This window comes from Triticum dicoccoides, chromosome 7A, assembly GCF_002162155.2.
Source record: "Triticum dicoccoides isolate Atlit2015 ecotype Zavitan chromosome 7A, WEW_v2.0, whole genome shotgun sequence".
NCBI lineage: Eukaryota > Viridiplantae > Streptophyta > Magnoliopsida > Poales > Poaceae > Triticum > Triticum dicoccoides.
The window spans coordinates 590,238,171-590,259,519 of NC_041392.1; the positions used below are offsets into that span (position 1 = coordinate 590,238,171).

General features: G+C 44.4%; 2 protein-coding genes across 2 annotated transcripts in view; one reads left to right on the top strand and one right to left on the bottom strand.

Annotated features, from left to right (window-relative positions):
* The first annotated feature begins 4,723 nt into the window (after window positions 1–4,723).
* On the top strand, window positions 4,724–5,590 carry LOC119328749 (pectinesterase inhibitor 10-like). The gene is made up of 2 exons (XM_037601727.1): window positions 4,724–4,978; window positions 5,074–5,590. Exons 1-2 carry the CDS (start codon window positions 4,888–4,890, stop codon window positions 5,496–5,498), a joined length of 516 nt encoding a protein of 171 aa, XP_037457624.1. The 5' UTR covers window positions 4,724–4,887; the 3' UTR covers window positions 5,499–5,590.
* Window positions 5,591–19,385: 13,795 nt separating this feature from the next.
* Window positions 19,386–21,349, bottom strand: part of LOC119327762 — a 3,358-nt gene continuing 1,394 nt past the window's right edge. Inside the window, exon 2 of the mRNA XM_037600855.1 lies at window positions 19,386–21,165. Within this exon, the coding sequence (XP_037456752.1) occupies window positions 21,158–21,165 (8 nt within the window). The 3' untranslated portion in view covers window positions 19,386–21,157. The remainder of the gene's footprint in view (window positions 21,166–21,349) is intronic.

Here is a 21,349-nt window from a genome sequence, read left to right on the forward strand (position 1 = left end):
GGATGCAGAGCTGACGTGTTCGACGGCGATGTCTTCTTTTTTTTAGGGAAAGCAAAGCTTTATAGATCAATGACGTTCGGGCATGTCGCCCGACACGCAAGATGCCACTTTGGACAGTACAATGTTATCCCACTCACACACATGTTCGGTAGGCAATTACAACCAATCTGTGCTTGACTTTCTTATACTGTGGGTTTGTTCGTGGTACGCCAGTTGCCTAAACTAGGACCGGGCCTTCCGTGAAGGAAGCCCAAACAGCATAAAATAAAGGGACGAAACCACTTAAGTTTTTTTTTTCGGAGGGGTACGAAACGACTTAAGTGCGTCGTAATCAGGGGCGCCCCCAGTCTGGCAGCCCACGCCCCCGCGCGGGGCGGGTGCCCCCGTTTTATTTCTTTTTCTTTTTATTACTTTTCCTTCTTTATTTTCTGTTTTTGTTTTATTTAATAATAAAATAATTCGGGATTCGTTCTAAAATTGCAAAACATTGTGAATTGTCAGTAAAACAGTTCTAGGGATGGCGATGATGTATGTGTGCTGTGTCGGCAAGACCCTCTTTGGATTGGTGTGCATCGGGTATCTTATGCGTGCCGCTCAACAGTTGTGATGGTTTTGCCCGGTTCTCCATAATTAACTGGGCAATCTGGTTTTTGCTCGGTTTTCCATATTTAACTCAGCAACTCCTTTCTTAATAAATGCAGGATAACTGCCATTTTGAAAAGAAAAGAAAATACAACAGTTCTTGGATTAAAAAAATGTTTGCGATTCAAAAGAATATTTTATTTTTGAATTTTGAGAACATTTTGTTGCTTTAATGCACATCTTTTTATGAGAATTCTTTAATAATGATGAACATTTTTTATATTTCATGAACAAATTTTGAATTAGATGAACACCTTTTGAACTTCATGAACAAAATTTGTATTTAAGAACATTTTTTTTGAAAATTATGAACAAAATTTGAAATTAATTAACATTTTTTAGGTTGGTGAACATATTTTGAATTTTCATGAACATTTTAAAAATCTGATGAACAAAAAAATGAATTCGATTTTTAAAAATTGTGCATTTTGAACAAAAAATCAAGAAATCATAAAATGTATTCAAGTTCAAAAAAAGTTTGTCATTTCAGAAAATATTCATGAATACAAAAAATGTTCATAGTTTTAAAAGCATGCTGTAAAATTCAAAAATGTTCACGAATGTATAAATTGTTCATCAAATTTAAAAAAGGGTCATGGTTACAAAAATGTTCATGATTTTTTTTGCGAATTCAAAATATGTTCACGAGTGCAGAGAATGTTCACCAATTAAAATATCACAATTTCGAAAAATTCTTCATGAATTTCGAAAAATGTTCATAAATACAAAAAATGTAAATGATTTCAAAAAACTATATGAATTTATAAAAAATAATTTCGCAATTTCAAAAAAATGTTCATTATTTTCAAAAATATTCAGAATTTTAAACATGTTCATGAATTCAAAACTATAAAATAAAAAAGGAACAATAAAAAGGAAACAAAAGCAAAAAAGAAAACAGAAAAAGAAACATAAACGAAAAAGAAAAAAGAAAAAGGAAACATAGTGCCATATTCCACGCACTGGGCGGATCCTATTCCCCACACGCCAGAGCTATATCTCGCATATAACAAGTTGGCCTCGCCTGAAACTTTTTTTGGTAACTACAGTATACTAGGCAGGCCTAGTACTGAAGCACTATTTTTCATGTTTTTTTCTGTTTTCTTATATTTTTCAGTTTTTCTTTTAGTTTTTTATTTTTCTTTGGTTGTCTCTCAGTTTCTTTGTTTCTATTTATTTTTTTGATGATTCTCATTTTGACTTTTTCCTTTTCCTTTTCTTTATTTCTTTCATGGTTTTCTTTGATTTTGTACACAAGTCTACATTTACATGCTTACCATTTTTCAAATACATGATATACATATTTTAAAATATATGTTTTGATGCCTATTTTTCATACACATTATTTTTTCCATGCAAATAAAGATTTTAATATACATTTATGATTTTTAAATACCCAATTAACATTTTTACAAATATATGTTTTGAGGTCTAAATTATTTTCAGATAGATTGTATGTTTTTTGTTACAGGGGAAACATTTTTATACTTGTTTAATATTTTTTATGCATGATTCACATTTTTCTGATGTATGCATTGATGTCTACATTTTAAATACATGTTGTACATTTTTTTCTACATCAAAACATTTTTTCTATACACGTTGTATATTTATTGTCTACATCGAAAACATTTTCTATGCATGTATAATGTTTTTTTTTCAGATATATGTTGTGATGTCTAATTTTTGTAAAAATGTTACGTAAAGAGATTTTTATAGTATATATGTTTGGAACATATCAAAATATATATGAAAAAGGTAAAAAAGGAAAGAATTTTTTAAAAAAAACATATGAAAATACAAGACCTCTAACCCGCTAGGCCAGCCCATTGTCTCCCGCTGCAGGCGAGATGTTTGGTCTCACACTAAGCCATATATAGCGAAATCACCAATTCAGAAGTACTCTTTTGAAAGATCACTCCCACCACTTCACGACCTGAGTGTTTTTGCTTTTTTCACGCATCCGTTTATTCAAAACGTCTTATCTTTTAAACCGTACGTTCAAATCTCGAACCGTTTTCACCATTGGATTCATTGCATCGAAATCTTCAAAACTAGATACCATTTTGATATGTTTTGACAAACTTTTTTTAGAAAAAAACAGAACGAAGAAGACGAACTGGGAGCACGTTTTTTTCTTTCCGAAAGAGGAACGGCCCCACCTCTCGCGAAAGCACAACGTGTCTTTCCTGAAAGAAAAAAAATAGAAAACACGTTTTTTTCCGTTTTCGAGAGGGACGACCGTGCCTCTCGCGGAAACAAAATGCGCCTCTCGCGAAAGAAGAAAAAAACACAGAAAACACGTTTTTTTTCCTGTTTCCGGGAGGCATGAACGTGCCTCTCACGGAAGAAAAAAAAATGTTTTTTCGCGCAATTTTACTTTGAAATTTTTTGATTCAAAAGCTAAGGAAGACGGTGAAAAACTGAAAGGTCAAAAAACCCGGAAAAATCGTTTAAAAAGCCGAAAAGGCGTGCGGAGAAATAAAAAACAAAACCAGGAGGGAGCGCCTAGAGTGCGACACGTGGCGGTAGCTGAGAACGCGCTCTGAACCCACCCCCAAATGATCATTGGTAGACTCTCAAAGGAGCGCTCGCCAACTAGTTGCTCTTGCCCGCCTAGGTCAGGGAATAGTGAGACCTCCTATGTGACGCTCGCTTGCGAATGAGGGACCTTTGCATGGGCGCGCACCTGCTGGGCCGGTCCACTCTGCCCGCAAACGATTTTTTATTTCGTTTTCTCTTTGTTGTTTACTTGGTTTACTGTAGTGTTGAGTTTTGTGGCAGCACATACCACTGTTTAAAAAATCTTCCGATTCAACGATTAATCGTCCGACTTGTCACTGCTTGTGGGGTGATCGATAAGATTACGTCTTATCTTCATCATTTATCATTTGGGCCGATTTATCGCTTTGACAAGTGATTTATCGGAAATCTACGAGTAAATCGGGCCTATTCCTAGCACTATGTTTGCAAAAGCTATGCTTATTTGTGTTTTGTCAACCTTATTATGCAATATGTACTATTGTCCTATTTTGTTTGTCATTATACGAGGATTCAAAGGCTAGGAATCAAGGTAACACTTACGCACAATATTTTCTGGTGTTGAATATAGCATATTTTAGTGTTGGGAACCCGGGATTTGCAAACAATGACCGATTAATAGTCAGTCGATAAAATTGTTTAATCGGCCGATTTCCGATTAATCTCTAATTATAACGCCCCGAGACCGTTGTGCCAGGTGTCTTCGAGTTATTCGATGTTGTTGCAATGTCATTCGTTTGCGTGTTGCATCTTAACATGTCATCATGTGCATTGCATTATCATGTTTTCAAAACTTGCATTCGTCCGAGTTCTTCGAGTTTTCGCTGTTGTCCGTTCTGAGCCCAACCACACTTGCACGTGCCCGCGGCATGTCCGAAATAGTATTTTATAAGTGGCCGGAAAATGTTCTCGGAATGGGATGAGAGTTGGCGTGTGGTCTTATTTTAGTGTAGATAGACCGCCTGTCAAGTTTCATCGCATTCGGAGATCGTTTGGTGCCCCAACGGATAACTATAGCGGCAGTATAGCCGGTCTAACGTCGGACGTTTTTGGTCTCCGGAAACAGTCGCTGGGCCTCCCTCTCTTCTCTTCTCTCAGCTCGAGAGCGTCTACACAGCTCACTACCTACCGCCAGGTCCAACCTAACCTCTCTCGTCAGCCCGCAGCCCCCCTCGCGCGCGTCCAAAACTTACCCGAACCCGACCCGGACAGTCGTCACCGTTGGATCTGGGTCATCCCCAAACATCTATAAAACGTCACCATTTTCTTATTTGATATCCCTAGCTATTTTTTTCTCGACCGTCCAATTACAATCGGAGGGACGATATAATCTTACCCTAACCCACCTACTATATATAGCCGATGTAATTCTAGACCAAACCCTACTTTCTAGGGATCCTCCCCTATCCACTTGTCGCCGCCGCCGCTCCACCAAATCCACATCGATCCATCCCGCATCCACCTCGTCTTCAGCCACCCACCAACCAGAGCAGCGCTCATCCTTCCCCTCGATCCATCCCTCTGCCCGAAGCTCCTCCTTTTGCGCCTCTGCGCTCGATCCCCTTCGCCTCGTGCCACGCCACCGCCGGCAAGCTTCGCCGAAGATGACAGCCGACGCCCCTTCTTCATCTTCCCACGATCTCTCCCATTTCTCTCTCTCATCTCCCTGCCTATCTTTTTTTTTCTGTCAGCAGGGAGCCCGCCATGGACGCCAGGGACGCCGTGTCCCCAAGCAGCAACAGCAGTTTCGAGCCCTGCTGCATCCCCTCGACCGAAACTTGCCGACGACCCGCAGGTGACCAGCGCCACCTCATCTCCTCCCGCGCCTCTCCTCCCATGTTGTTCCCTCTCTCCCGCTGCTCATCTCTCCCCTCATGTCTTTCCCTACAGGAGCCACGCTAGGGAACTCAAAGTCCGTGGCCGCCGGTTTGCCTCCACCCCCGCCGGAGCTGCCTCTTCTCGCGCGCCGGTCAAGGATCCGGCCGTCCCGGCCTTCCCCGCCATCCCTCGCCGACGCTAAGCCATGGCGGACCCCCAAGACCCGTTGCTCTGCCTCGCGTCTCACCCGGACGTCCCCGCGTCGTCTACGCAGCCACCTGCATCAAGCCCCTCCACCCCGGATCCAGCCGGCCTCCTCTCCAGCTTCGTGCCAAGTCCCACCTCGCTGGAGTCTTCTCCTCGCCGCTGCGTCCGTCAAGTCCGCTGCTGCCGCTGTTTCTCTGTCGAACGAGCAAGCTCGAACCCCAGCGCCAAGTCCAGCCTGCTCGATCCCCTGCTTCAGGACCGAGTCGTCGAACGATGCCGCCGCGCGTTGACCGTCCAGCTTGCCGAGGCCCAGCGCCAGATCGCTACATGGCCCAGATCTGCCAGCTCCCTGTTGGCCCAATGTGAGCAGCCCAGATCCACCTAATTCGGCCTCTGTTCCGGATCCGGCCCGTGTAGTTTTTTTAGGTTCTGTGTTTTAGCTATTTTTCTAGAGGAGAGCAGTTTTTGCAGAGAACCCCTTGCACTTCATGCATTTTAAAACTCACAAACCGTGCATCATATATAAAAACTTTATATATAAAACTTGTTTAGAATTTTGTCTAGATTCATAATATCCAACTTTCATCCATGTTTAAAATGTTTAAAATGTTGTTTGTTTAATTTTGCATAAATGCCATGCTAAAATGTTTTAATTCATAACTAATTAACCGTAGCTCCAAATTTAACAAACTTTAGATGTAAATGGGGTGGAATTTTGCCTAGTTTAACATGGTCTACTTTTTTGCATGTTTATTAACTCTAAAATTGCGTTTAGGGCAGAACCGCACCAAATCAAAAATATGCTATGGGGATTTACCGGATTTGTTGTTTGTTGTTCGCGGCCTCATTTAAACTTGACTAGATGGTATAGTTTTGTTATGCTTCACCTCTTGCCATGTTTAAACAACATTTAATATTGTTGGGTACCTAACCGAGAGTGAACTAAATAATTGATGTGGTGTTCGGTCAATATGCAACGGAGTTGCATATTGAGCTCCACTTAATTTGTAGGATTGCTTGTGCACTTTGCCATGCCATGCCGCTTTAATCCGGACATGCATCATACTTGTTTGTGCATCATGCCATGATTCTGTGTTGGTTGTTTACTATGTTGTTTGCTTCTTTCCGGTGTGCTTCTTCGGGTTGTTTCCGGTAACGTCGTGTTTGTGAGGAACCGTTCGACTACGTCCGTTTGTCTGCTTCATGGACTCGTTCTTCTTCCTTGCGGGATCTCAGGCAAGATGACCATATCCTCGAAATCACTTCTATCTTTGCTTGCTTAGTTGCTCGCTCTTTTGCTATGCCTATGCTGCGATACCTACCACTTGCTTATCATGCCTCCCATATTGTTGCACCAAGCCTCTAACCCACCTTGTCCTAGCAAATCGTTGATTGGCTATGTTACCGCTTTGCTCAGCCCCTCTTATAGCATTGTTAGTTGCAGGTGAAGATTGAAGTTTTGTTCCTTGTTGGAACATGGAGATGTTGTTCCTGGTTGGAACATGTTTACTTGTTGGGATATCACAATATATCTTATTTAATTAATGCATCTATATACTTGGTAAAGGGTGGAAGGCTCGGCCTTATGCCTGGTGTTTTGTTCCACTCTTGCCGCCCTAGTTTTCGTCATATTGGTGTTATGTTCCCGGATTTTGCATTCCTTACGCGGTTGGGTTATAATGGGAACCCCTTGACAATTCGCCTTGAATAAAACTCCTCCAGCAAGGCCCAACATTGGTTTTACCATTTGCCACCTAGCCTTTTATTTCCCTTGAGTCGGTCAGCTCAAGGGTCATCTTATTTTAACCCCCCGGGCCAGTGCTTCTCTAAGTGTTGGTCCAACTGAGCGATGTCCGAGGCTACCAGGGGCAACTCTGGGCTGGCTTACCCGACGTCTTGCTCATCCGGTGTGCCCTGAGAATGAGATATGTGGGCAGCTCCTATTGGGATTTGTCGGCACATCTGGGTGGCTTTGCTGGTCTTGTTTTACCATTGTCGAAATGTCTTGTAACCGGGATTCCGAGTCTGATCGGGTCTTCCCGCTAGAAGGTCTATTCCTTCGTTGACCGTGAGAGCTTGTCATGGGCTAAGTTGGGACACCCCTGCAGGGATTTGAACTTTCCAAAGCCGTGCCCGCGGTTATGGGCAGACGGGAATTTGTTAATGTTCGGTTGTAGAAAACCTGAAGTTGACCTTAATTAAAATGAATCAACCGCGTGTGTTACCGTGATGGTCTCTTTCCGGCGGAGTCCGGGAAGTGAACACGGTGTTGGAGTTATGCTTGACGTAGGTTGTTTTAGGATCACTTCTTGATCATACTTGTATCGACCGTGCTTTGCCTTCTCTTCTCGCTCTCATTTGCGTATGTTAGCCACCATATATGCTAGTCGCTTGCTGCAGCTCCACCTCATACCTTTTACCTTACCCATAAGCTTAAATAGTCTTGATCGCGAGGGTGCGAGATTGCTGAGTCCCTGTGGCTCACAGATACTTCCAAAACCAGCTTGCAGGTGCCGATGAGTCCGTGCAGATGACGCAACCAAGCTCAGGAGGATCTCGATGAAGACCTTGTCCTTTGTGTTGTTTCGTTCTAGTTGATCAGTAGTGGAGCCCAGTTGGGGTCGATCGGGGACCTTTGTCGCATTTGGGGTTCTTCTTTTATTTTAGTTCCGTAGTCGGACCTTGATTGTATTTGGATGATGTAATGCTTTATTCATGTACTGTGTGAAGTGGCGATTGTAAGCCAACTATGTATCTTTTTCCTTATGTATTACATGGGTTGTGTGAAGATTACCTCACTTGCAACATTGCTTTCAATGCGGTTATGCCTCTAAGTCGTGCTTCGACACGTGGGAGATATAGCCGCATCGAGGGCGTTACAAGTTGGTAATCAGAGCCTTCCCCGACCTTAGGAGCCCCTTTGCTTGATCGTTTTTAGCGGCCGAGTTGTGTCTAGAAAAATGTTTTGAGTCATTTAGGAATTATATATCGGAGAGTTTAGGAATTCTTTTTACTCCCCAGTCTCCTCATCGCTCTGGTAAGGCATCCTGACGTAGAGTTTTGACTCTTCTCTTCTCAAATTTCACTAATTTTTTTAGGATCACACGGGTATCTTGGAATCGTTCCGATGGTTTTATGATGAGAACATTGTCTTGGTGCCTCCTGTCAGGGGTTTTGTGGAAGTGTCCCGGGGAGTTGAGCTCTGAGGTGTTGTCGTCATAATTTTATCGTTGCAGTTCTGGAATACCTGAGTTTAGTACGCCGACATCGAAAATCTCTTTTATGCAGTTTGTTGGTGAGATAACCTCGACCCACCCAGTACTGGGGCGGGAGTTCGGGAGTATCGCCATAACTTGTATAACGGATGCTTTTCGAAGGTTGAGGTAGATGATTTCCGAAGGTTTCTTGGTTATGTGTTGAAGGATGGATACAGCTGGATGTAGGATTTGCTAGTTTTGGGTGAGATATTATGCTTCCCCTGTATCCCCAACACCTGATTGCATAACCGGAAAATTTCGGGAGTTTATAAGTGGGAATTCAAGTAGCTCTTAGTATATCTTTCCGACGGATATATGATACGAAATTGGGGTTCAACGTCTAGTGGTCCGCCTATTCACGGTCGGTTTTACAGTGGTCTCGTTGTGTCTTAAAGAGTCCTTGGCTATGCTGACTCGAGGATGCTTCGTATGTCATGTGCACTGCCTTGTACATGATGGTGCTGTACGATCGAGCCCGTGTAGGCCCCACCATGAAAACTTCGGACGAATTCTCTATCATATGTTTGTTCTGGCTTATTCTGCAAGCCAATCCTTGTTTTGTTTTGAGTTGTGGTATTCGAGTTGCTTCGAAGTCAAATGTTGATTCCATACCTTTTCCTAAATGTTGTTCTCATATTTCTATGTGAATACCAATCCTTCTTGATCATCAAGATTGTTTTTGTCAATCCTTTTAACCGGTGTGCTTCTCTTCAAGTGGATCCGATAATTTCAACATCCGCAAGATTCAATCTTAGCTTTCTAAACGGTGTTCGTTCATCCATCCCAAGTTGTCTTTGTTGTCCCTCCCTTCCACCCTTGTTTCTTAAGGACTCAGATTCCTTAATCAAGTATCCATGGTATCGATGGAAGTCTCTCCATTCTTTTCCATCAATATTCTTATCCGGTGTTCTCATGAAGATGCTCTACTCGTTCGTCATTCTTCATTCTTTGTTTCTTCTCTTCTCCGGTGGTTTCAATTCAAGCTTTCGGTGTTGATCATATCTTTTTCCTCGTTTCAAATGCCTTCTCATACCGGTGCACCTCTTAATCATTCACTTCTCGCTATTCATTTGTTCCGGAGAGCTCAAGATATTTCGAAGATTCATGCTACCACTCTGCTTTCGTTCAAACTCTTTTGAGGACGTTATATCATTTAAGCCTTTTTAATTCAACCGGTGCAATCTCTCTCTTTAAATCATTTCAACGGTGTTTCTTTTGAGTGGGCCCTAACCCACAGGTCTTTCCCAGGATCTTACCTGACTCTTCTTATTTTCTTGGAGTTATTCTCAATTCTTTTTCAAAAGTTTGACATAAGAATGGATTATCATCAGTCAAATGTATTTCTCCAAGATCTTTCAAATTCTTTTCATCGTTGGCTCAACTTTTCCATTCTTCATTCCGGTGTGTCTCAACAATTCATGGTGGTGTTTCTCGTCGTCATTCTCAGATTTTGAAGACCGAAGAAGTGTTTTCCTCTAAATCTTGGTTCGTTCTCTTGAAGATTCATGACTCTAGCTTGTTGCCATCCTCTCATAATTCTCTTCGGTTGTGAGATATCTTTTCACCTATCAGGAGCTATTCAAGAGTCTTCTCAGTTTGTTATCCGGAGTCCATCATCTAAGATTTGTTCATTCTCACCTTTCAGCTCTCTTTCTCTAAATCTTACAGGTGCATCGTCCAAGTGATCTCTAATCAGTTCGTGATCTCTTCGTTCTCATGGATCTAAATTCTCTCAAGCATCTTCGTTTATTTGCTAATCCTTCCCAGTGTTTCTTCATGTTTTATTTGTTCTTTTTCAATTCTTACGGTGGTTCGTTCAAGAGTGCTTCTTTTTCGCTATCATATCAATTTATTCGTTGTTTCTATCCTACCGGTGGTTCGTTGAAGATTTTCTCGAGTTTATGAGTTATCTCTCTTAATCTTTTCTACGAGAATAAGTAATATGCCAAATCCGTTGATTGTCATCAATTTAAATTGGTGAAGGATAAGCATAATGTAATTCTTATTCTTGTTTCATCAAGTAAATTCAGTTCTTTATTCCGGAGGTTCATCGTATCACATTCTCAGTTCGAGATGCTTCATCTTTCTTTTCTAGAGTTCCTAGATTTTCCGCATTATCTCGTCGCGAAGATCCATCTAAATCATTACAAGGATTCACCTTGTGTTTTCAACTTCTCTTTCCTTCCGTTTGATCATTCTTTTGTTTACTGGAGTTCTTGATGGAGGCTCTACATGATGGTTCATCAAGGATTCAATTTCTACTCGAAGTGTTCATTGAGATTCTTTTCAAAGGAGTTCAAGCATTGTTCATCTTGTAATCCGGAGTGCAGTTCTTCCTATCTAATCTTTTGAGGTGGTGTTATGTCAGTCTTGATAATGTGAGTTCATGTTTCATGATTCACATGTTGTTAAGAATGAGGTATTTTAAATCCATCAATCTCTTCGTTGGAAAAATCTTGGGTTATAGTTCACCTAAAGCATTCCCTAAGTTTTGTTGCTACCTATGGTGCTCATAAATGACCCAAGTTTTTCATTTATCCTTCCGGTGAAATAGTTTCTCGTCTCCTTGCTGATATCAATCCAATCTATTGGTTCCGTTAGTGGCAAAAATTTCACCTCATAGTTTTGAGATGTTTTTCCATAAGCCCACTACAAACTTATTCGTTTTGTTGTTGGTCTTTCCCAACAACTACGTTTTAACCTTCTTGGAAAGGTGCCTTCCAAGATCATTGGTGGCAGAAGTTGTCATTTTCTTCTCAATTCCTTCTTTTTCATTTATCTATCTTCTATTTCTTTCTCCCGGAGGCCTTGTGATGTTGCTCTTTTCAGTCACCATCTCGAATTGTGAAGATCATGATCTTTTCTTGCTTATCCTTTTAACCGGAGTGTGTGCCCGCTGCTCATGTTCTTTTCATCTTATCAAGTCTTGTATCACTTTTCAAACGGAGTGCTGTTCGAATTGGTTCTTCCTTGTTCCTCGTTCCTAACCGAGTGTTTTCCAACTTCCATCACCTCCGTGGTATTATTCCTTCCAAGTTGTTCAACTTCTGAAGGTTCTTTGGTTTTTCACTCGTTTGTCGAAGAAGCAACTTAGTTTTACCTCTTCTCTTTCTCTCCCGTTTTCCCTCTGGTGTCATTCTAGATCTCGGGACGAGATCCTCTCGTAGTGGTGGAGTGTTGTAACGCCCCGAGACCGTTGTGCCAGGTGTCTTCGAGTTATTCGATGTTGTTGCCATGTCATTTGTTTGCGTGTTGCATCTTAACATGTCATCATGTGCATTGCATCATCATGTTTTCAAAACTTGCATTCGTCCGAGTTCTCCGAGTTCTCTCTGTTGTCCGTTCTGAGCCCAACCACACTTGCACGTGCCCGCGGCATGTCCGAAATAGTATTTTATAAGTGGCCGGAAAATGTTCTCGGAATGGGATGAGAGTTGGCGTGTGGTTTTATTTTAGTGTAGATAGACCGCCTGTCAAGTTTCATCGCATTCGGAGATCGTTTGGTGCCCCAACGGATAACTATAGCGGCAGTATAGCCGGTCTAACGTCGAACGTTTTCGGTCTCCGGAAACAGTCGCCGGGCCTCCCTCTCTTCTCTTATCTCAGCTCGAGACCGTCTACACAGCTCACTACCTACCGCCAGGTCCAATCTAGCCTCTCTCGTCAGCCTGCAGCCCCCCTCGCGCGCGTCCAAAACTTACCCGAACCCGACCCGGACAGTCGTCACCGTTGGATCCGGGTCATCCCCAAACATCTACAAAATGTCACCCTTTTCTTATTTGGTATCCCTAGCTATTTTTTTCTCGACCGTCCAATTACAATCGGAGGGACGATATAGTCTTACCCTAACCCACCTACTATATATAGCCGATGTAATTCTAGACCAAACCCTACTTTCTAGGGATCCTCCCCTATCCACTTGTCGCCGCCGCCGCTCCACCAAATCCACATGATCCATCCTGCATCCACCTCGTCTTCAGCCACCCACCAACCAGAGCAGCGCTCGTCCTTCCCCTCGATCCATCCCTCTGCCCGAAGCTCCTCCTTTTGCGCCTCTGCGCTCGATCCCCTTCGCCTCGTGCCACGCCACCGCCGGCAAGCTTCGCCGAAGATGACAGCCGACGCCCCTTCTTCATCTTCCCATGATCTCTCCCATTTCTCTCTCTCATCTCCCTGCCTATCTTTTGTTTTCTGTCAGCAGGAAGCCCGCCATGGACGCCAGGGACACCGTGTCCCCAAGCAGCAACAGCAGTTCCGAGCCCTGCTGCATCCCCTCGACCGAAACTTGCCGACGACCCGCAGGTGACCAGCGCCACCTCATCTCCTCCCGCGCCTCTCCTTCCATGTTGTTCCCTCTCTCCCGCTGCTCATCTCTCCCCTCATGTCTTTCCCTACAGGAGCCACGCTAGGGAACTCAAAGTCCGTGGCCGCCGGTTTGCCTCCACCCCCGCCGGAGCTGCCTCTTCTCGCGCGCCGGTCAAGGATCTGGCCGTCCCGGCCTTCCCTGCCATCCCTCGCCGACGCTAAGCCATGGCGGACCCCCAAGACCCGTTGCTCTGCCTCGCGTCTCACCCGGACGTCCCCGCGTCGTCTACGCAACCACCTGCATCAAGCCCCTCCGCCCCGTATCCAGCCGGCCTCCTCTCCAGCTTCGCGCCAAGTCCCACCTCGCCGGAGTCTTCTCCTCGCCGCTGCGTCCGTCATGTCCGCTGCTGCCGCTGTTTCTCTGTCGAACGAGCAAGCTCGAACCCCAGCGCCAAGTCCAGCCTGCTCGATCCCCTACTTCAGGACCGAGTCGTCGAACGATGCCGCCGCGCGTTGACCGTCCAGCTTGCCGAGGCCCAGCGCCAGATCGCTACATGGCCCAGATCTGCCAGCTCCCTGTTGGCCCAATGTGAGCAGCCCAGATCCACCTAATTCGGCCTCTGTTCCGGATCCAGCCCGTGTAGTTTTTTTAGGTTCTGTGTTTTAGCTATTTTTCTAGAGGAGAGCAGTTTTTGCAGAGAACCCCTTGCACTTCATGCATTTTAAAACTCACAAACCGTGCATCATATATAAAAACTTTATATATGAAACTTGTTTAGAATTTTGTCTAGATTCATAATATCCAACTTTCATCCATGTTTAAAATGTTTAAAATGTTGTTTATTTAATTTTGCATAAATGCCATGCTAAAATGTTTTAATTCATAACTAATTAACCGTAGCTCCAAATTTAACAAACTTTAGATGTAAATGGGGTGGAATTTTGCCTAGTTTAACATGGTCTACTTGTTTTGCATGTTTATTAACTCTAAAATTGCGTTTAGGGCAGAACCACACCAAATCAAAAATATGCTATGTGGATTTACCGGATTTGTTGTTTGTTGTTTGCGGCCTCATTTAAACTTGACTAGATGGTATAGTTTTGTTATGCTTCACCTCTTGCCATGTTTAAAAAACATTTAATATTGTTGGGTACCTAACCAAGAGTGAACTAAATAATTGATGTGGTGTTCGGTCAATATGCAACGGAGTTGCATATTGAGCTCCACTTAATTTGTAGGATTGCTTGTGCACTTTACCATGCCATGCCGCTTTAATCCGGACATGCATCATACTTGTTTGTGCATCATGCCATGATTCTGTGTTGGTTGTTTACTATGTTGTTTGCTTCTTTCCGGTGTGCTTCTTCGGGTTGTTTCCGGTAACGTCGTGTTTGTGAGGAACCGTTCGACTACGTCCGTTTGTCTGCTTCATGGACTCGTTCTTCTTCCTTGCGGGATCTCAGGCAAGATGACCATACCCTCGAAATCACTTCTATCTTTGCTTGCTTAGTTGCTCGCTCTTTTGCTATGCCTATGCTGCGATACCTACCACTTGCTTATCATGCCTCCCATATTGTTGCACCAAGCCTCTAACCCACCTTGTCCTAGCAAACCGTTGATTGGCTATGTTACCGCTTTGCTCAGCCCCTCTTATAGCATTGTTAGTTGCAGGTGAAGATTGAAGTTTTGTTCCTTGTTGGAACATGGAGATGTTGTTCCTGGTTGGAACATGTTTACTTGTTGGGATATCACAATATATCTTATTTAATTAATGCATCTATATACTTGGTAAAGGGTGGAAGGCTCGGCCTTATGCCTGGTGTTTTGTTCCACTCTTGCCGCCCTAGTTTCCGTCATATCGGTGTTATGTTCCCGGATTTTGCGTTCCTTACGCGGTTGGGTTATAATGGGAACCCCTTGACAATTCGCCTTGAATAAAACTCCTCCAGCAAGGTCCAACATTGGTTTTACCATTTGCCACCTAGCCTTTTCTTTCCCTTGAGTCGGCCGGCTCAAGGGTCATCTTATTTTAACCCCCCGGGCCAGTGCTTCTATATGTGTTGGTCCAATTGAGCGATGTCCGAGGCTACCAGGGGCAACTCTGGGCTGGCTTACCCGACGTCTTGCTCATCCGGTGTGCCCTGAGAATGAGATATGTGCAGCTCCTATCGGGATTTGTCGGCACATCTGGGTGGCTTTGCTGGTCTTGTTTTACCATTGTCGAAATGTCTTGTAAACGGGATTCCGAGTCTGATCGGGTCTTCCCGCTAGAAGGTCTATTCCTTCGTTGACCGTGAGAGCTTGTCATGGGCTAAGTTGGGACACCCCTGCAGGGATTTGAACTTTCCAAAGCCGTGCCCGCGGTTATGGGCAGACGGGAATTTGTTAATGTCCGGTTGTAGAAAACCTGAAGTTGACCTTAATTAAAATGAATCAACCGCGTGTGTTACCGTGATGGTCTCTTTCCGGCGGAGTCCGGGAAGTGAACACAGTGTTGGAGTTATGCTTGACGTAGGTTGTTTTAGGATCACTTCTTGATCATACTTCATTTGCGTGAAGATTACCTCACTTGCGACATTGCTTTCAATGCGGTTATGCCTCTAAGTCGTGCTTCGACACGTGGGAGATATAACCGCATCGAGGGCGTTACACTAATTCCCAGCTGTCCATGACGCTAACGATAAGCGATATCCTCAATATTGGCACATACTATATAATCCGGTTTACTAGATCGGTCTGGTTTTTGGTCGGTTTTTATTTTGAACATTTTTAAAATAGGCATTGGACATTTTCTAACATCTGTTGAAAATTTAGTAATACACATTGAACATTTTCTTAATATACGATGATTTTTTTGTATTATGTGATGAACTTTTTCTCATATGCGATGACTATTTTTGAAAAGATATGAATATATATGTTGAACAATTTTCGTATACACATTGAACATTTTGTAGTATACGTTGAACACTTTTTTACCAAACATGAAACATTTGTGTAATATACAATGATTTTTTTAAATACAGTGAACATTTGTGTATATGTTGTACATTTTCTAATATATGGTAAACATTTTATAATGCATGATAAACTTTTTGTAGCATACACTTAACTTTTTTTGAAAATTTTGAATTTATAAAAAAACGAATACAAAAAAGGTGTTTAAAGAAAAGAAAGAAATAAGCAAAAAACAAAAAAGAAATTAGAAAAGTAAAGAAAACCGGTAAAAATAAAAAAATAGGGAAAACCCGGTTAAGGGAACCACCTTTTTTTTGAGTTGGTTAAGGGAACCACCTAGAAGGTTTCCAAAACCGGGTGCCCGCTCGAAGTGGGCCGGCCTCTTTTTTTTTTTTACTTTTCCATTTACTTTTTACTTTTTCCCTTTCTTCTTTTCTGAAATCTGTGTTTTTTTAAAACTTGTGATCATTTCCCAAATCCTCGAATGTTTTTCAAATTTGTGAACTGTTTAAAAAACATGAACAATTTCTCAACGCTTATTTTGGCGACGAGTATGTTTTTTTGTCTCGGCGGCAACGTGAAATGGAGCGTGTATGTTTTTCAGCGCTTGTCTCGGCGGCGAGTCCGATTGGTCGTGGGTGCAAATATATTATGGGGTGGATCAATTTGAGCTGACGAGTTCGATGGTGGTGGATTCTTGAGGGCAAGGAAGCTTTACTTTCTTATTTGGTTGTTCGTACACCAATTGACTAAACTAGGATTGGGTTAAATGTTGCCTGGGCGGAGCGCTCGCCTACGACGCACAGAACATAGGCTGGGCCTACACGATTCGTGTAGCATCCGTGCAACGTTCTCTTCCATTTCGTCACGTTTAATTTTTATCTTTTCTCTATTCCTTCATGTAAAATACAAAGATATGTGTCAGATATACATCAAAACTTAATTTTTAAAACGTTCATGAACTTCCTAAAACATTGTCCACGTGTTCATGAACTTCCTCCTGCAGATCGGCGATCTGCGAGTCAATCCCAGGTCTCCATGACGCAAACTCGGCGGCGACGGAAGACTTGATGTCCTCCTTCCACTCCGCCCGCAGCTCCTTGAAGAACTCCTTGAGGTCGCCCTTGGTGACGGGCTCCTGGTCCTTCTGCATCCTTTCCGGGCGCTGCTGTCGTGTTTCGATGATGGACGCCGCCAGGGCGGAAGCAAAATTGGGCGCTGGCTCTGAGTACCAAGTGTTAGCACGGCACTAGTATTACTCTCAGAATATGGTGGTGGTTCACAAGATCTGAAGATTACAAGCACCAAGGTGCCAAATTGGAGATGAGTGGAAAAGGAACTAGGGTTCTAAGGTAGTAGGTAGCCGCCGCCGTGCCGCGCTGTGCCTTGATCGATCTTCGATCCCCTCAGGGTTGCCAGCTTCTCCCTTTATCCCTCCTGTGTTGCATTCACCCACTGGCTGCCACTCACTGGCCGTCTCGTCGTCGGGCTCGGTAGTTGGTTGGGCTGATGGGCTGGTGCTGTCAGGGGTGCTAACACCCTCCCCTGCTTGAGTTGCGGCTTGTCCCCAAGCCGCTGCGCACGGGAAACGCGAATGAAGCTCGTCTCTATCTTCCCAAGTTGGCTCGATGGAATCGCCGGACCAGCGCACCAACACTTGAGCCACCACTCCGTTCGCTTTAGTCTTCATGTGACTGTCAAGCACTTCCACGGGAATCGCAAACTGGTTAGTATCAGCAGGCAAAACAGAGGAAACGGACACACCTGGCTTGATGGCTTTGCGAAGTTGCGAAACGTGGAACACGGGGTGGATCTTTGAATGTTCAGGCAATCCCACTCTGTATGCTACCTGCCCAATCCGGTCTTGCACCAAGAAGGGCCTGAAGTAGCGGAAAGACAGTTTGTGACAGGCGCGACGAGCTACTGAACTCTGAACATACGGCTGAAGCTTGATATAAACCGAGTCACCAATGTCAAAGCTGCGTTCAGATCGGTTCTTATCAGCTTGATGTTTCATTCTTGTTTGAGCCCGCAGTAAGTGCTGACGGATTAAAGCTTGCATTTCCACCCTCTCGGAGAGCCAGGCATCCAGATCGGTGACAGGAGTAGCCGAAGCTGCCTCAATCCCCCAGTGTCGTGGTTCGTGACCATAGAGAACAAAGAAGGGGGTTTTTCCATGAGCGCTGTGGTAACTCGTGTTAAACCAATATTCAGCGAGGGGCAGCCAAGAACTCCATTTCTTTGGGCAGGCATGGACAAAACACTGGAGGAAAGTCTCCAGGCACTGATTGGTACGCTCGGTTTGCCCATCAGTTGCAGGATGGTAAGGAGTACTCATTCTCAGTGTTGTGTTGGTCAGACGAAAGAGCTCCTTCCAAAATCTGCTAGTGAAGATGGGGTCACGGTCCGACAAAATCGAGTCAGGCAAGCCGTGCAATCTGTAAACTTGATCAACATAAGCAGTAGCCACTTAAGATGCAGAGAATGAGTGTGTCAAGGCCAGAAAATGACTGTACTTGGAGAATTTGTCGACGACCACCAAAATACAATTGGCTCGCCCAGATTGAGGCAATCCCTCGATGAAGTCCATGGACACCATTTGCCAGGCACGTGCAGGGACTGGCAAGGGTTCCAACAGTCCGGGGTACTTGCAGCGCTCTGGCTTGGCTTGTTGGCATACCTCACAGGCCTGTACAAATTCAGTGACAAGCCGCTTCATACGTGGCCATGCACAAACTGTTTTCAAGCGCTGATATGTTACAGGGGCCCCGAAGTGGCCACCAATAGCCGACTGATGCCCCGCGATCATCATGCGCTGCTGCATTTGGCTATTGCGCCCAATCCAAATTCGCCCTTGGTAACGCAAGAGGCCATCTTCCAAAGAAAATTGCTGGTGTGATTGGGGGTTAGCCTGTATCTCCTTAATGATTTCGAGGGTAGGTGCATCCTGGGCATATCCAGCTTTCACCTCCTCGAGCCACTCGGGTTGGCAGAGGGAGATAGCATAAAGCTCATCAGTTTCTGAGATTGGCCGACGAGAAAGAGCATCAGCAGCCCCATTGTCGACTCCTTTCCGGTAGCACAATCTGTAGTGAAGACCCAATAGCTTGGTGAAAGCTTTCTGCTGCCAAGGGGTGTGCAAGCGTTGATCTTCCAAATGAACTAAGCTGCATTGGTCAGTTTTGATGATGAACTCTGCTGTCTGGAGGTACTGCCGCCAATGTTCAACTGCTAATAAAATAGCCAACAATTCTTTCTCATATGTAGAAAGCCCCTTATTGCGAGGACCGAGAGGCTTACTCAGAAATGCCAAGGGATGACCGTCTTGTTGCAAAACAGCTCCAACGCCAAGATCACTAGCATCGGTCTCAAGGACAAACTGCTTCGAGAAGTCTGGCAGGGCAAGGACAGGAGCTGTCACCAATGCAGTTTTCAAGGTCTCAAACGATGTTGTGCACTCACTCGTCCACACAAAAGGGATGTTTTTCTTCAAAAGATGTGTCAACGGCTTTGCTATAATACCATAATGGCGAACAAATTTGCGGTAGTAACCGGAAAGGCCCAAGAATTGCCTTAGCTGTTTGACATTGATGGGAAGAGGCCACTGTTGCACTTGTTTGATTTTATCAGGTTCTGTGGAAACCCCTTGTTCACTGATGACAAATCCCAGATAGGAGAGTTCTCATTGAGCGAAAAAGCATTTGGAAGCTTTGATCTGCCATTGGTCATTGCGCAAGAGTTGTAAGACTTCTCGAAGATGCTTGACATGGTCAGTAAAGGTCTTGGAGAAGACGAGAATGTCGTCGAAAAACACCAGAACGCAGATACGCGATACCGGTTTCAGTGTGTGATTCATAGCTCCTTGAAAGGTTGCTGGGCCCCCTGCCACTCCAAATGGCAAGACCTTGAACTCGTAGTGACCAGAGTGAGTTTGAAAAGCAGTCTTGAATTCTTCTCCTTCTGCCAATCTGATTTGATGGTAACCGGAACGGAGATCTAACTTCGAAAACCAGCTAGCTCCTGATAGTTCATCGAGTAATTCATCAATGACTGGAATAGGGAATTTTGGAGTGACGGTCAGCGCATTTAACTTGCGATAGTCAATGCACAAACGCCATTGGCCGTCTTTTTTGCGCACCAGAATTGCCGGAGAAGCAAAGGGACTATTGGAGTGTTGGATGATGCCCGAAGCTAGCAACTCTTTGACTTGACGCTCAATTTCATTTTTGGTATCTGGTGAGTGCCGATACGGACGGATATTGATTGGTTGAGCCCCTGGAAGGAGTGGGATCAGGTGGTCGCAAGCTCTGCGAGGTGGAAGGCCCTGGGGGGTGGCAAACACATCAGAAAACTCTTCTAAAATGTGCTGAATTTCAACTGGCACCGATGATGTCACCGACCGATGATGTATCAGCAAGCTGTTGTGCTTGTTTGTGTTGATCAGGAGTAGCACAGAGGTACACAAGATGATCCACTTCGCCCTGGACACACATGTGTTGCAGTTCTTCAGCAGATATTTGAGGGCATTTGTTTTCAGAGAATTTGTGCCCTTGTAACTGAATCGGGGTAGACGCCGAGGGAATTGTCACCGTTTTGTTGATCCAATCAATGTGTGGATTCAAAGCTTCCAGCCAGTCCATTCCCACAATTACATCAAAACCTCCCAAAGGCAACACTTTAAAAGAGGTGGCAAACTGATGCCCTTGTACTGTCCACTGACATTCAGTTAATTCTTGCTCACACCGCAGCTCTGCTCCGTTTGCAAGCTTCACACGAGCTGCTTTGGGTAATTGTTGTAATCCTAGCAAGCCCTCGGCACAACGTGAGTTGATGAAGGACGCTGAGCTGCCCGAGTCAATCAACACTTCCATAGCTTGATCCTGGATCAATGCGCTGAACTGCAGTAGTTTGGAAGAGTCATTCCCGTTGAATGCTTGCAAAGATACTGCATAAACTGTTTCTTCAGTGGAATCTGGACCAACACTCGTCTCTCCGTCTGTGTTTTATTCAATCTCCATGAAATCCATTAATTCCTCCAACACATGCATCTGGATTGTGGTTGGACAAGTGTGGTCACGCCCCCAACGCTCGCCACACTTGAAGCATAATCCCCTGGCTCTTCTGTATGCACGAAGAGTGTTCAGCGGGTTTGTTTCTTGTGGTGCTTGCCTTGGTTGTTCAACTGGTGCTGCACGGGCCGCTTCGAGGCCGCGACGATCCGCTGCGACTGGTGTTGTAGGAGGACGAGGTTGGTGGAGGGGCACTGCCTGAGGAGGTAGGCGAGGCGATGGCCGGAAAACTTGTTCAGGGGGATGAAACTGCTCCGGCCTTCCCCCGTCATGCGCTTCCTCCTGGACCAATGCAAGGGCGCAGGCCGTGTCCAAGTCTGGAGGCCGCTGCACCATGATCGCAGCGCGCAAGTCCGCCCTCAGGCCGCTGATGAACCGTGTCAAAAAGTAGAAAGGATGAACCTCGTCAGAATAAGATAATAACTGGTTCATCAAATGTTCAAAGCGATCAATGTAATCCTGTACTGAACTATGCTGTTTAATGGCAAAAAATTGTCTAATAAGGAGCTGATGGCGATCACGCCCAAAGCGGGTTGATAAAACATTGCATA